The 16,230-nt window shown below is 38.2% G+C and overlaps 3 protein-coding genes across 8 annotated transcripts; 1 reads left to right on the top strand and 2 right to left on the bottom strand.

Moving 5' to 3' along the window:
• Positions 1-688: 688 nt before the first annotated feature.
• Positions 689-4,119, bottom strand: ccdc137 (coiled-coil domain containing 137). Its single transcript, XM_044181847.1, has 6 exons — positions 3,905-4,119; positions 3,523-3,668; positions 3,208-3,433; positions 2,573-2,655; positions 1,464-1,543; positions 689-1,367 (listed from the first exon to the last, which is right to left on the bottom strand). Exons 1-6 carry the CDS (start codon positions 3,973-3,975, stop codon positions 1,167-1,169), a joined length of 807 nt encoding a protein of 268 aa, XP_044037782.1. The 5' UTR covers positions 3,976-4,119; the 3' UTR covers positions 689-1,166.
• LOC122869154 (retinal cone rhodopsin-sensitive cGMP 3',5'-cyclic phosphodiesterase subunit gamma-like) lies at positions 3,203-8,812 on the top strand. 6 transcript variants are annotated; one of them, XM_044181853.1, is made up of 5 exons: positions 3,203-3,338; positions 6,443-6,512; positions 7,922-8,083; positions 8,176-8,216; positions 8,320-8,812. In XM_044181853.1, the coding sequence occupies exons 2-5, from the start codon at positions 6,487-6,489 to the stop codon at positions 8,394-8,396; spliced, it is 306 nt and encodes a 101-aa protein (XP_044037788.1). In that variant the 5' UTR covers positions 3,203-3,338; positions 6,443-6,486; the 3' UTR covers positions 8,397-8,812. The 6 variants fall into 6 exon arrangements, with proteins under 6 accessions (XP_044037788.1, XP_044037787.1, XP_044037785.1 ...); XM_044181852.1 differs by having other exon boundaries at positions 3,206-3,338; positions 6,424-6,512; XM_044181850.1 differs by having other exon boundaries at positions 3,279-3,338; positions 6,424-6,629.
• A 1,101-nt stretch (positions 8,813-9,913) lies between these two features.
• LOC122868880 (tetraspanin-10) lies at positions 9,914-11,270 on the bottom strand. Its single transcript, XM_044181292.1, has 3 exons — positions 11,072-11,270; positions 10,328-10,908; positions 9,914-10,225 (listed from the first exon to the last, which is right to left on the bottom strand). Exons 1-3 carry the CDS (start codon positions 11,159-11,161, stop codon positions 9,919-9,921), a joined length of 978 nt encoding a protein of 325 aa, XP_044037227.1. The 5' UTR covers positions 11,162-11,270; the 3' UTR covers positions 9,914-9,918.
• Between the last annotated feature and the right edge of the window lie 4,960 nt (positions 11,271-16,230).

Raw genomic sequence — 16,230 nt, 5'->3', positions numbered from 1 at the left:
CACATTTAAAAAGGCTAAAGTGATTCAGGCTCTCTGAGAGGTACAAAGGGAAACAAAGTATGAACAGTTTTTGTATTCAGTGCCCCAATATTTTTATAAATGTATTCTTATAACTGAGGTTAAAGTTAATTCTTGACCTTGGAAATCGCACCTGAGAAAGATATATCTGCAAAGATGAGTCAATATGGACAAGAAGTCCCTCGGCAACTCACACCAAAACAATCTAGATGGATAAATAGCACTACAGGTACAAGGAAAGTATGCATTTTTGATTATAGGGGGGGAAGCGTCTCTTTAAAGTGCTCAGGAAAAAATGGGAATTTGAACACCTACAATTCTGTGACAATTGGTCAAATGCCATCTGCTGATGAAAATCATGTGATATGACCGAAAGCTCCATAACAGCTACTAAATAGACCCCACAGTGCGATTTTTTCTTAACATAATTCTTTACATTTTAGATATAATATATAATATATAAAAGACAGAAATATGGTAAAATACTACAGCCATAAATTCACATATATATTATGGCACAGTGTGCCACCAAAAATACATTTTTACTTTAAAAAAGGTCCTAAATTCAGCCTGCATCTTCTGTCAGCTCTCCATTCGAACAATATGAAAACAGCATTCTACAGCAGGACTGCCATCTAGTGGAACCACAGCAAACACTCAGAGGCTTGTCTTTTCCTTGAGAAAACCTTAATGATTTTATTGTCTACCATAACACAAATGATGTCATAGTGCTTACCTAAAGATACAAATATGAAAACAGTGTAAATACAAATGAGCACCAACACAGTTACAAGGGTGAGAAAGTCACATGTCTGGATGTATTTAGTTAGGGGTGATCAGTTTGTCTTGTTTATAAGACATTTAAACAGGCATTAACAATCTGAATGTCCTGTTTTATTTTTTGCTAAATATGATACTGAAATTGGCAGGTGAATGTTGATAACTACTTACCTCAAACTGTGGCCTGTGGATGCAAATGTTTGCTTCTTTCCCTGACAATTAGCTACTTTGTGGTAAGCTCCGCCGCTGGCCTATCAGTTCCAGAGTTACATAATACAGTCGGCTGATGGTTATCTTACAATCTGAGTCAGTTTCTGGACTTCACTGGGGACTGAAGTCGGGGACTTATAATTCTTTGACATGAAACATCACTGAAGGTTCTTGAGTTTTTCCAGACTGGCAGCCCTGGCCTCGTGTTGCAGCTGTTTCTGTTTCTTAAGATAACGGTAGGCCTCCACTGCTCGCTCCCTCTCTTCCTCCACGATTCTCTGTCTGGCCATGGAGGGCTTGGTTGTGGAGGCCTCAGTGTGGCCCAGGAGAGAGTTGAGAAGCAGGTCCCTTGATGCCTTCTGGATGACAGCGGTAGAGGGGAAAAAACAAAGTTAACCTCTTACTCAACCATTAAAATCACCAACATAACATGTGATAACTGCATAGCAGGTTACCTGAGATTTGACGGGAGCTTTCTTGGGTTTGGTGCTCAAAGACGGCGGGGCCATTGAAACTTCACCAAAGGGAACATTATCTACAAAACACAAACCCATCACATCAGTATACAAACAAGTTTTATATCTTATTCTGCTTTGACAATTGTATCATTCATTCATTCATTCATACATACATATATGTGTGTGTATATATATATATATATATATATATATATGAGGCAGTATTAGAAGTGGTAATCACAACACTTCTATCACCTTATTAAGTTGTTATGGCAAATGTGTTAGCAAACCAAACTGGCCTCAACCAAGTTCTTATGTAAATACCTGGCACCTTAGCTAATAAATGCTCCACTATGTTCACCAGCTAGTTGCTAATTTTAACACTCTGCAGTGCAGGTAGCATACAGTGGGTTTGTCAGAGCTTTTTTTGCTGAACACAAGGTTGGTGTGAGCAGAATTGTGGGCTGAAAACTAAAACAATAATCCAAAATAGAATAGACTAAAAAAGCTCAGTACAGTGAGGGGAACCACAGTGTTGAGTGGCAATTGTCTGTAGGTTCCTCACTATAAACAACCCCCTCACATTACATGTAGTCATATGATTCATTGTTTATATAAAATATCTCTGTTTTAAATAAACCTGTCCCAGAAATATTCAGCTAGTTACTTCTCATCCGTTTCATTTCAGGACCAGACACTAAACATGAACAAAAATCAGTAGCTACATTAAGGTAAAGTTAGCAGCAGGAGCTGCTGTAGAATTATTTCACCTGAAACAAATAGCAAGAATTACAGGTTTCAAGTCCATGCAAGATTTTGAAAAAAATCATGCCTTCTGCTCCAGCAGAGAGGACTTTTGCAGGTCTAGTTTGACTTTCCCCAAATTACACTGACTTCCAATTAGTTATAGAACATATCCTTTATCCCCTGCAAGTATATAAATTACTGAAAAGCTTGGGGACAAAATACCTTTCTGATAAACTTGAAGAACAGTCAGCTGCATTGATGGAACCTACCTCCTGATGACCTTAAACGCACCTCAAATTTGGCCAGTGCATGCTTGTACTAAATTATAGAGGAAATAACTGAAAACGTGCTTTCATTACCTATAAACATCTCTTTTTCCATCTTGGCCTCTTGTCTGTCCAACTTTTTCTGATGTAGCCTCTGTAATCTGACTTTATCATACCTGTAGCAAGACAGCAAAGATCAAATAAATTAAGACATGTATCATCCAGGAATGATAATCACTTTTACATTTCTGTGTTTTACTGTGGTCTATTTTCTATTGTTATTTACTGTTATCCAAGTCATTTAACTGCACGTTTGGTTTTACCATTTTTACTTGGAATGGAAAGCACTTTTCAAAGTTATCTTTTTGAGACGGTCCATAAACAAAGTTTGATATTGCTGTTTTTAATTCACCTACAGGTCTCCAAGAAAAATAATGCAACTTTTTGTTAAATTCAATCTTTGACTGTAACCAAAGACGATAAAGTGCTACAGTACATAAATCCACAACAGATTACATTTGAATGTCTTCATTGTCCCAGTAGGGCATTTTTGTTGCACTTAGCCAAAAACCAACAAAGAAGTTATTACCTACCCATACATGGCATACAGTTAGTACCCTATGCAGGAGGATGGGGTTGAACTGACTCAGTAGGCCCCACCCTTCATTGACATCCCATATCAGCACAAACATATCAGTTAAGATGATTACAAGTCAAAGTGTACTCACTCCTTCTTTTTCTCAGACTTGCTCTTGTCTGCTGGCCTCTCTTGTTTGTCTGCATCCAGTTCAGGCTTTCTCTCTACTTGATTCCTGGTGAGGAAGAGGATGTGTTTTGTCTCATTCTCCATGCGCCGCAGGTATGCTTTTTCACTTTCCTCCTTTCCCCTCCTGAAATGTGGGACCGGTATGTCTCCACACTGGGAATCCTCTGGTTTACCTTTAGGGGAGATGGCTAAAGAGACAGAAGCAAATTCCTCACTGGTTATGAACAAATCCATGACTGTATGCATAACCAAAGTATAAAGAAGCTTTTCTACTCACCCTTTTTTAGTTTTTTGGCCCTCAAGGGTCCCGTTTTCATTCTCTCCTTGCTCTTCATTATCTCTCGGAGCCTAAAGGGGATGTCTTTGAGGTGGTCTGGTTTGGCTTTTTGGGGTTTAACGTTACCATCTCGTTTGAGCTTATCACTGTTTAGACACATTACAGCCCAGAGAACATGTAGGAAAAAGAGGAATAAACACCCGTTTTGAAAGACATGTATAATGCAGGTACGTGTCCTCAGTTTAATACAAGGATGATATTATCAAGTTGAATCGCATTATGATAGTTCACAACTAACGTAGACAGCTAAAAACAGCTAGCTGCTGTAGCTAGCTAGCTAACAGTTTTTCCTGTTAGCTACACATTAGCTTCCTTACGTTACCTTGGACGTTGTCCGGCCTTGTCCGCTTGCTTTCCTGACTGGTTAGTTCTGTTCTTCTTATTCTTCCCCATGTTACTGTAGTTTATTTCAATGCATTACAAATTAGCTTAACACAACAATAACACATGTGGAGCAGCATGTATAACCTTTAACCCACGAACCTCTACCTCAAGTGACAGGGAGGGCGGAAGTGAAGAGCTCTCACTCTGTGGCTGTTTTTGGGTACCGTGGTGGTTTCGACTCCTCGTGGTGTCTTCAAGAGTTCTAACTCACTTCTCCTCGAGCTCACAGAGGCATGGAGAAAATCTATCAAAGAAAAACATGTCCCAGTTCCCCTCCCGTGTAATTACCTATTTCAAAGACCCCACTAAGTGTCGACATGTTGAGGCTCTTGCACCTTGCTCTTCTCTTATACTGGTTTACCTGTAGTTTTAAGTGGCCTGTGTATACTTGAAAATTTCTTTGATATAGTTAACTTAATCATGACACTATGTTGACGTATACGTACTTTTTACACCTATTTCACAGATAAAACAGAAATTCCGTCTGGCGGAATCATTTTATCCCAGAGTGATACACTGATGGGACAGACGATCTTTGCTGGAGACGTCATCCTAACAATATTATCCTAATTGGCTAAAATGACTGCTGGTGCTTCTATCTGTCACCACTAGATGGCGTCGTTGGTTCAGTTTGTTTACCCAACACTACAGAGATGTTGAATTTGAAGTACAGATACAGTGGAGTTTATTTGGTATTTGACCACCCAGACAGTGTTTTATTCTGCCTATAATAAGATAGTCTGATTATGCACAACACACATTGGAGTTTCTTGAACACACACAAAAAATAAATAAAATATTAACCACAATCATCTACAAACAAATAAACTAACAAATAAAAAATAAATATAGTAAATTACTGTATTAATAAAGCCAGACTTTATTGTTAGGCTACTATTCAATTGCTTGTGGTATTATTTATGTTATTTACAAACCTATCAGAGAGAGTAGGTCTTCCACTGATCCATTTAGAAGAAATTTGTGCTATTCAGCTTTGTCCTGCAGATCAGAAGTTTATCAAATGATAAACACACCTCCTCCTTGTCACTGGAACTATCCTGAAATAGCTGGACTTCCTCAAACCAAAACAAGCACTTGTTTTAATTGTTGATTCCAAATCAAAACAGAAGTCAGACAAAGGTAATACTCTTATTTGAAAAATAAAAATTGTGCACTAAATCTTTATTTTGAAAATGGTAATACCATGTAGTTTTCATATAAGAAATAGTTTTGATGATGTAAGAGGGTCTTAAAAGGAGTAAGACTGAGTCACAGTCAATACTCACAGCCTCACAAACTGATAGACAATCATTGCTAGATCTAACACAAGTTGATTAATCAGTTTGTTTATTGACATAAAATTAAAATCAGCAACAATTTTAATAATTGATCAATTGTGTTGTTGTTTAATCAGACAAATATGTCAACTATTTGCTAATTCCATCTTCTCAAATGGGATGATTTGCTTTTCTGTTTTAAATCATTGTATGTTGTATGCCTTTGAGGTTTGAACTGGGGGTTTGACAAAACAACAGTGGAGGAAGAAGTACTCAGATCATTTACTAAAGTAAATGTATTAATACCACAATGTAAAAATACTCTGCTCCAAGTACAAATCCTGCATTCAAAACATCTCTTAAGTATATGGAAGTATCATGATCAAAATGTACATAAAATATCAAAAGTGAAAGAGAAAAGTACAAGTTATTCATTATATAAGAGTTCAAAATATTCTATATATATTATATTATTTTGTAGGATCATTGTTACTAATGTATTTACACGTAAGCAGCATTTTAATATTGAAGAGGAGTTAATTTCTTAATACATTGTTGGGTCATATCATCCATAGCAATGTATCCTATTATCTGATGATATATTTTGATTGTAAAAGTGTTAATCTGCAGAGGAACTAGTAACTAAAGTTGTCAGATTAATAGTGAAAGTACACTATTTTATCTGAAATAGCATAAAATGGAAACACTAAAGTAAAGTATAAGTACAGTACTTGAGTAAATGTACTTCCCACCACAGCAAAACAAAACCTTTGAAGATGTCACCTTTGGTTTTCAGAAATTGTGAATGTCATTTTTAGTATTTTTAGTATTATTTTGACATTTCATAGATCGAATGATTAATCTTTTCATCAAAAAAAAAAATCTGCAGGTTTACCAACAATGAACACGATCATTAGTTGCAGCCCTGCAATCAGCTGTGGGCACCGTAGCTCATTCAGCATTTTGCCCCCAGGGCATGTATCAGACATGTGACAAACAGTGTGCCATTCATGTTTCCAGCAGCAGAAGCAGCGTGTGTTTAGGTGTGTGGGAGGTGTGTGTGTGTGTGTGTGTGGGGTTGTGGGTATTACCAGTGAGGACATAATACAACTCAATCTGAGAGATTGCTGATGAAAGGAGAATGCTGCCACTGTTCATGCAAGTATGTTCTTGTCTGCAGTCGTTGCGTAATATTGCAGGTGATGGGGAGATACTGAGGATCATAGGACAAATCCAACAAGTGATGAGGGCCCTGCAGTTTATTGACTGGTAAGCGTCATAATCTTCTCAGAGTCTGAGGTGTATAAGAGGGCTTCACTGAACACATCATGCAACATGCCCTGATCTCTACAACATGACCAACAAAAATACACAGCAAAACAACTGGTGAGTCTTAGCAACCACTTAGATCAGGTTTTTGAGCTGCAAACGGATTTCAGTGCACATGTGAATTTTTGGACACATTGTCAGGTTATCATATATAATATTAATATTGTTAAATCATATATAACAATTTCTCTTACATTGTTTATTTCCATTTTTCTGTGCTTACGACTTAAGATGTTATTTTATTTTATTATTATGAGAAAGTGCTTGCTCAGTTTATTGTATTAAAATATGTAATTCACAGGTTAAAATGTGTTTGGAAATTGGGAAACCATGTGTCCAATAATAGTGGTCACTTTATTAGGTACACTTGTACAGTCTAATGCAATCCAATACAACTGTTCTGCCATAAAATCTACTTTTATGATGCCTATAATGTTCAGTTTTATAGTCAATTAAATTATATCTTTTAACATAGAGGTCATATTTAGTGGTGGTGTTGTAGTGGACTGCATTGTATTGAAAACAAAATTGAAACACCTCTCAATATAATGTAGTTCAGTTTAACACCACTTTAAACTATGATCTCAATAATAAACATTGAATTTACACATTTATGATAATGTAAAAAAACACCTGAACATTCTAACATTAGTAATGGTCAAATTTATGGCAGAGCTGTTGTGTTGATTGCATTAGATTGTACAGGTGTACCTAATAAAGTGGTCACTGAGTATATTTTTGCACAGTGAGTCCTTCTTAGCAATTTTTAGAATAAACATATAACAATTTAAAGTTTACTTGTAATTAAATTATGTGCACAGAAGTATTTACTAAAATCTGCTTTGAATTTCTTTAAATAATAATTACTAATTACTGGTTATTTAATAGTTATTTTCTTCCACCTGGGTACCAATTTTCCTTGTAATAATGTTGCAGTTTTGTAAAGTTTCCTTCCAAAACTCCTTTCAATCTGACTGAGTAATTAATGAGCTGTTGTCAGGTTAGGACCACAAGCAAATTCAGCATGTCCTCACAGTAATCTGATTATAAAGGTGCTGTGGCTCAAAGGCATCGTGGAGGGTTAATTAGTAATGTGAGCGTGAGATTACAGGAGCCCTCATTGTCTTTACACAAGTCTGTATTTTTTCAGAGGTTATTTAGAAGCCTTTGTAATCGCAGTAGGACAGTTAATTTCAGATGGTCTAGTGTAATAGTAAAATACAGAGTAGTGGAAATGGATATTTGTCTTGAATGCAATGTATTTAAATTTGGCCACAAAACAGACAATATATCTTAATATTTTTATGCATTATATCACTTTTTATGACACATTGACCGTCCCATTACAGTTCAAACAACAGAAGTATGAATGTGGATGTGGCCAAACCTGAAGCGAAGACTGGCAACAAAGCTCCCCTCAGAGCCACCGGCCCTGGATCCGGCCCACCCAAGTTCAAACAGAGGAACAGCCGCCAGTTCAAGAGCAAGCCTCCCAAGAGGGGCGTCATTGGGTAGGCCTTGCCCTTTTCACAAGTGTCATCAAGAAAGTTTGTCTTTTAAAAATGTACCCTCAATAAAGCTTGTGATTTTCTGTCTTCCTCAGCTTTGGAGAGGAGATCCCAGGAATGGAATGGCTTGGCACTGGTAAGCAGAAGTACCACATTTAGGCCACCACACTATGAAAAACTACACACAAACCACACAACTTTTTCTTTCTGCTACTCGCTATTTGTTCTTTCTTTTTCAGACTTTACCGTAATCTGCCCATGGGAAGCGTATAGCCATCTTGAGCTACACGAACTGGCTCAGTATGGTATCATCTGAGGCTCTTTGCTGAGAAATTAGTTTTATATCTACTAAAGGGAACTGATGTTCAGCAACTGGAATTTCAACCAATCCCAACAATCTAGATCATCAGTATTGGCTTTTTTTTTTTTTTTAAATAGTTCTTTTAGTTTATGGTTAACTAACATGTAAACAGATGTCTGCATATTATGGATTCTGTTCTTTGCCTATGTTGTTTTATACATTAAATCTATTTTCATAAGACTCTCAAGCTGCCATTTTAACGTCCACCACCCACTAATGCTGAATGTGTCCTTGTGTCATTGCCTGAGGTTGCAGTGGGAGCTGTAACTGGAAGCTTGCTTACGGCTTCAAAGACGGAGTTTCATCACAATCAACAGCATCATGTTTAATCAAACTCAGAATAAAGCTTGGAATTTTTTTAACAATTTCAATCATTTCTTGATTTTGCCAAATTTAGCGTGTTATTAAACTATGCTAATGTGTTTTGAAAGACTACATAATTCCCATTATAATGCTTTATTTGTCCCTTTTCAAAAAAGAGTAGTATATGCAAACCACAAAATAATAAGTAATTCAGGATCAGTTAAACAGTCTCAGTCTCAGTCTGTTCCCATGCATTTAGCATGCTATGTCATGCGCAATTTACAAATACTTAAAGGAATAGTTTGACATTTTGGGAAGTACCCTTCTTTACTTTCTTGCTGAGGGTTAGATGAGAAGCATGATACCACTCTCATGTCTATATGGTAAAAATTAAGCTACAGCTAGCAGCCAATTAGCTTAGCTTAGCACAAAAGATAAACCGCTAGCGTGGCTCTGTTCAAAGGTAACAAAATATACCTACCAGCACCTCTAAAGCTCACTAATTAACATGTTATATTTTGTTTGACAACAAGACTCCAGGCACTGAGGAGCCATATTTATATTCATTCATATTTACCGTAGACTCATGGGAGTGGTATCAGTCTTTTCATCTAGCTTGTGTTAGAATGTATTTCCCAAAATGTTGAACTATTTGCGTTTTCATCAAGAGCTTATGAGGAGAATTGAGAATTAAAATAAGATTTTTAGGCTAGCTTGGCTAGCTTGTTTTCAGATAAACCTTTTTGGAAAGTGTGCCTGATTTTGAGTGTCCTCATTTGTTGGCATTTTGCTGAAGTAAAAAGGTACAACATGATGTCCCGGACAAGTCAAGGTTTTCACAGCACAACAATATATAAGGCGCATACGGTATATTTAGAGTTAGGCAAGGCATCGCTGGTTTTGTAACTAAATGTTAACTAGCTCTTCCTGGGCTTTGAAACTTTAAATGTCTTAGATTCTTTTGATAGAATGTCTTTCTGAATCAAAATATGGATTTTTGCCAGCCGAATAATGCACTTTAGTCTGTCACCATGACAATTTATGTTGGAATTTGCGTTCTTAAAATTAGTAGTTATTTTTCTTATATTTTTACCACAGGTGACAAACAAGGTGGAGATCCAAAAGCAATTAGTACTCATTAAATATCAGCATACAATATATTCATCACATCATGTTACATGTAAACTTTATGCCACTGGATGCGTTCCAACAGTCGCGTAGTGATAAACAGAGCCAGAATCTGGACCCCCAGTACAACGATTCCAACTGTCCCAATCAGGCCCTTGTGATGCTCGATCCAACGAGAGATTCCTCCCAGGCAACCGCCCAGGAAGATCACACTCTGAGCAGTAAACTCATCCAGCAGCTGGGCTCCCAAACCACACTGAGAGTTCCACACTGTGCCGTTCTCCAAAGGGTCCACACAGCATGTCGCAGGGACGCCACAGGACAGCACTCCTGGAGCTGAGCAGTTGTAATATCTGAGGGAAGGAAAAAATATCCAATAACACTCTCAGCAGCACATTCATTTTTTCAAGGCACTTTTTTAATAAATAAATCCAAGTTAGTCACCCTCTACTCACATGTTGATCTCCCAGTCACGATAGTTATCTGCCCCACAGCACTGCAGATTTGACTGAATCTCGTCCGTGATGAACCTCAGATCCAGATCATCCTGGTAGCGCACCATTGCAGCTAACATCCCTGACCGCAGGTAGCCTCCAATCTGATCTTGTAGACTGTAGGCCATAATGGCGGCCAGCACCTGGGCTGTGATGAATGTCAGCAACGCGGCAGTGAACACCTTCAGTAAGGAGCAGTTCTCTCTTAAAACTCCTACACAGCCTGACAGGCAGAGCATAGTCAGCACAAAGCCCAGAGTCACAAATATCAGCATTGGGTCAGTGCCAATACTGCCTATTTTCTCCTGAGCAAACGATTCCTTGCTGATGAGGCCCCACATGCCCAGTCCAAGAACCACCAGGCCCAGAACTGTGAACACCAGATTGCATAGGAACAGGAAGTATTTTAGGAAATAGTCCATCAAAGAATAACCGTAGTGGGGTTGGAATACAGGGCTGTTGTTGTCCTGTCCATTGTTTTGCCCCTCTTGGTGAAATTCAGTGGTGACATGGCCAAGCTCCGCAGAATCCTCTTTTGCAGCCTTTGGACACACAGGAATGCAACTAAATACCATAGTTCTTGAGAACTAATGCCACCTCAAACACCTAACTACAGATAGGTACTCCAAATTCAGATGGGAACATAACGTAATAAAACAGCAGTTCCAAAGTGACCCCTTACCAACTTAACGTAACAAAACCTACCTTTGGTATGAGCGGACTGGACTCATTCTGCGTAGTGTCCCTCCTCAACCACAGCAAAGGAAGCCTTTTTATCACCAAATATCTCCTCATGTTGTCAACCACTGGGAGACGATTCTTCCTGTGCTTTTAGCTGGTCAGAATGACACAAGCTAAAGTGGAACATAGGGGGAGCATTCGCTACAGTATGAACAGAGGAGCATGTGAGCAGAGGTGGAGAAACCATGCAGTGTTTAGCCTCTGGCTGTTGTGAGGCGTGAGATTTCTTCATCATGTGAGAGTCACAGTGGGATTACGGCTATCAGAGCATGTATGAGAGACTCACACACATAAGTAGGACTCTGACTAGAACAAAAGACTTTCGATGTGAGGTTTACTCACATAGACATCTAAGATGTCAGGGTGCTATGTAATAATTTGATTGCACTTGGAAAAGATTAAGTGGATAGTTAAAGAGAAAACGGTATGTGTTTCGCCCCGTTGACTGTAAATGAAAGCAAATAAGGAAACAAAACAAGACATTGTTGATCATCGAGTCAGGAAAAACAACTTGTAATTTTTGTATGTGCATATCTGATATTTTAGTTCATGATTGAGTACCTGGTACCAGTTTAGGTAATATCTGTTTGGACCTCAGTTTCCTGAATAATTATTGCAGTGGTTCCCAACTTGGGGGTTGAGGCCCCTACAAGGGGTCTAGCCATGCTAGCGGCTCTGTGAGGCTATTGGCAGAGCAGTGCTTCAAGGTAAATGTTGATGTCAGCATACTAACATGCTCACAATGACAATGCTAACATGCTGATGTTTAGTAGGTATAATGTTGACCATGTTCATCATTTTAGTTTAGTGCGTTAGCATACTAACATTTGCTAATTAGCAATAAACACAAAGTACAGCTGAGGATGATGTGAATGTCATGAGTTTTGCAAGTATATTGCCATAAACCAAAGTATTGGACAAACTGAAATTTTGACGCGATGGTGGCGAGGAAAAGTCAGGGGCTTTAAGTTATGGTATTTCATCCTGAGGGTGACATTAATGTGCCAAATGTCATGGCAATCTTTCCAAATGTTGTCAAGACGTGTCACTCCAAACCATAATGTGAACCTCATGGTGGTGGACAACCGACATTTATTACTATCAGAAAAAATAACATCAGAAAAAATATATTTCTGACTCTTATCATGTGAGCTATTCAGTCTTGTTGTTCTCAGTTTCATTGCTCACACAGTTACGGCTGTTTGGCTAAGAAGGACAGATCCGCTGGCTCTGGTATTATCGACTGGAGTTTATTTTGCCAGTTGGAATATAAGAAGATCAATCAAAGTGTAAAGTTTCCACCAGAGAGTAACAGAGTTAAGAAAGCCCAGGCTGTTCTGGCGTACATGCAGAGGGCATAATCCCTGAAATACAGCAGAAAAACTGATGATATGTAATGATAATGCACATAAAACATAAATATGCTATAATGAGAGAGGTGCATGCACAGAAACCTTAAACAATTTAACACTTCTGAACACACTGAGCTAATCTTCATGTTCCATCCATCTCATGGCTGTAGCTTTGATCATAAACAGCACCTTTCTTTTATGGAAGAGAGAGAAGGTGATCCAGGCTTGTTAATGTTGCATGTTACAGGCTCCTGCTTGGCTATCACTGTGTTATAGCAGAAACAAAAATCACCACGCAACACTCTCCCACATAGTGTTGTTATTTTCCTACTCTTCTGTGTTCCCCTATTCTGCTATTTAGCCATATGGAGCCACAACTCAGAACAAACTCATTCAACACAATCATTTTTGTTAACTCATTTCTGATTACTTGTTTGGTCACTGTATTTTGAAATCGTTCACCAGAAGTTTTAGTATGCCTATCATGTCTGCCTTGAAGCTGGTATGAACGTGTCAGGTTGACAGGTCTCACCAGAAAACTGTTATTAAAGCAGCTCTTTATTCAGTTGTTGCCAGTACTGATGTTAATGTGGTTATTTGTAGTAATCATACTTATAATTAACTGTACATGATGATAATAATAACAACATTTATACTGATAATGACACTGTATTAGAAACAAATGGAATGTAGTGTTGCAGTTTCTCTATGTGACCACTAGATGGCACCCTGAACATTAATGATTCTAAATAACTCAGGCCAACTGTCAACTACGTGTTGACAGTGTTTCTAATAATCTGTCTAATGCCAAGGTAGTTTTTGTTGCAGGGTTGTTTATTGGACAGCAGGGCATATTGTTTAATAATAATGTGTATATCATTAATACAGACACTATTAACAACATGACGATGAATACCCTTATCAATAACTCTAAATATTTTAAATATAATTATGTATAAATATCAGGATAATTTCTTCTGAAGAACATGTGTTTGTAGACTACTCACAGAAAATAAACGTGATTATTTCATGAACATTTTTGATGCAAATTTCTACAGCGTTCAGTAGAGCAGTTGCTCCAGGACGTGTTTAGCCTTGCTTAGCTCAAACACTGGAGGAAACTGCCAGCCAGCAACATATGAGAAAAAACACATTCCAACAGCTCCACTATGGTTTTAGTCATGTATTTGTTGCATTTTGTAAGCTAGCAGCTAGCCATCCATACATTCAAAACACACCTTGGTTTTGTTCAGAGTAAATTCACTATGTGGACAGGACCTAAACTAAGAAAACATGTCAACCTCAGTCAATGATGATCAGGGTTGTAGCAGCTCTTTTAAAGGGTGAAACTGACTTTAAATGATTACATCTCTCCTGTCAGGCTTTTTATATAATTGCTAAATGTCAAAGGAGGCAAGAACTGACTATAGCAATACACATTGACAGTCATGTGACTCAGTAGGAAACATGAGAATCCTTATGGTGCACCTTCTGTTTGGTGTCAGTCGTTAAATATAAGAGCTGATTTATTTCAGTTTACCCGTCCTCTTAATAATGCTCTGATAAAGTCATCGTGAAGTGATGTGCTGCTGTGAGTCAATAACAAGAGAGCAAATGTGACTGTGAGTTAAAAAACAGAGAGAGAGAGAGGCCTGGTTATCTCACTCTCTGGCTCTGCAGGTCAGCTGCTGTCATTCTTTCCTCTGGCTGTGCTGGACTGAGCTGCAGGGAACTGGAAGGATGTCGGTCTACTGTTGCAGACAGAGCCTGAGACTGACTGGTGGTGGACTCCAGATGGGGCTATAAAGCTCATTAGTGCTTCCATAAATCTGTTTCCATATTAATGTGTATTAACAGAAAAACAAATTGTAATTTGTCCCACTCATCACTGACCTCCCAGGTAACTTTGTGTCAGTGGTTCGTAATAGTTGTCTCACTAGCAGTTTTCAAGAGTTTTTTCTTCTTGACATTGCAGATTAATGTGTGGTGGTGTGCCAGATGGATACAATCTTAGCAAGTACCTGTATTCACTGCTCTATAAAGATACACAGTAAGCAACGGTGGAAAGCAACTATGGACATTTATTTGAGGTACTTGTTCTTTACTAGAATATTACAGTGGCCATTCTCCTGCATAATGAGTACTTTTACTTGCTGATATTTTTGTATTTGTACTTTGGTAAAGTTAAGAATGCATGACTTGTACTTGTAGTGGAGTATTTTTATCTGGAGATTTTGCTCAGTACTTCTTCCACTGCACATAAAACACATACCTTCTCTCACTGCTCTGCTGCTACTGCACATTTCCATTGATGTGGTGGAAAATAATAAGATGGGGAAACAATGAACTTCAGTCAGTGATGATCAAAAGATAAACCACCACCAAAATAAAATTATACTTAAATGTCAATTTTGAATCTAAGAAAATGGGGTTAACATCTAATAAGATCATTCCAGATTTACAAACCAACTAATTTACTGTGACTGGTTGCTGACAGACTGGATTATCAGTTAGATGTCAGATAGTTTTTCTTGAACAAATCTCACAAATCCCACTGTTTCCCTGTTTATAAATCTTTTGGGGGGATTCAAAGAGCACTGTTTGAATGGAATCCAACTCAATGTGTAGCGTTGTCAGCACTGAAGATGTATGGTACAGATGGCATGATGTTCATCCCACTTACAGCTTGCAGTACAGAATGTTGCCTCTATGGATTTAAAGTTGGTGCAGATGGCAGGGACTGTTGCCCAGTCAGATTCCTTTTCAGCAGTGATGAAAACCTCATGTCATATATCAGTACTGTCTGCAGACATCAGCACAGGATGCAGCAGCATGAATAGTCTTTCAAATGGAATAAGGAGCTCTGATCTGGAATGGATCAGAGCAGGAATTTCTTGCAACAAAAGGTATTTCATTTCAGAGCTGACAAGGAAAGGCACTCCTTTTGCCCGGTATTTAAAAATGAAGGAAAATGTGCTTCGGTGATATATATTTCTCTACTTCTTTTGGGTCCCGCTGCATTTGCCTGCCCAAAACTGTCTAGATTATAGATTGACAAAATCAGTTTTAGGAATGAAACTATAGACAAATGTGTTGCTTCACCCTCCATCAGAAGTAAGATTATTTCCACATAAATTATGTAGACTCATCGATTAATGTCAAGATGAGTGAACTAATGGAGTAAATCAGACAGCAGCTTATTTGAGATTGGGATGTCGGCAGTTTACAGGAGAGGTAATCTCTTGGGGGCTGTACATTTTTCTCATTATCATATAACAGCTGTTTTAAAATTGACTGTAAGATCTTAATAACTAAGCCGGTCTGCTGCAGCCCCAGAGTGAGGAAAACTCTAGATATTCATTAAAATAGTATATTTTATTAAAATGATTAATACCAAACAAAGTGTGTCCCTTATTTTCAGCTTCATCACCCCTGACAGGGACCATTGTTGGCTGGGTCTGTCGTAGCCCAGATGTTAAGCAGATTGTATTACAGTAGGCAGTAAGAATGCTATGCTGAAGCCACACGGCTACATCAAACACCTCCTCTGGATTAGAGCCCATAGGGAGTGCAGTAGATGGAGCATAGACAGCATTATCAGGACCTCCCATTCAGGCTCTGTGGGTTATTTATCATTGTAGTAGATGCACAGTCTGCAAGACACATCAGAGACTGAAATGGAAAGCAATGTGGGTGTGTATGTGCATGTGTTTGGGGAGCTTTGCCTTTGACTGCCATGTTATGTGTCTGTATATGCATGCTATAAATGAA

This window comes from Siniperca chuatsi, linkage group LG21 (genome assembly GCF_020085105.1).
Source record: "Siniperca chuatsi isolate FFG_IHB_CAS linkage group LG21, ASM2008510v1, whole genome shotgun sequence".
In the NCBI taxonomy this organism is placed as follows: Eukaryota; Metazoa; Chordata; class Actinopteri; order Centrarchiformes; family Sinipercidae; genus Siniperca; species Siniperca chuatsi.
This window is presented reverse-complemented; position numbering and strand designations above follow the sequence as displayed.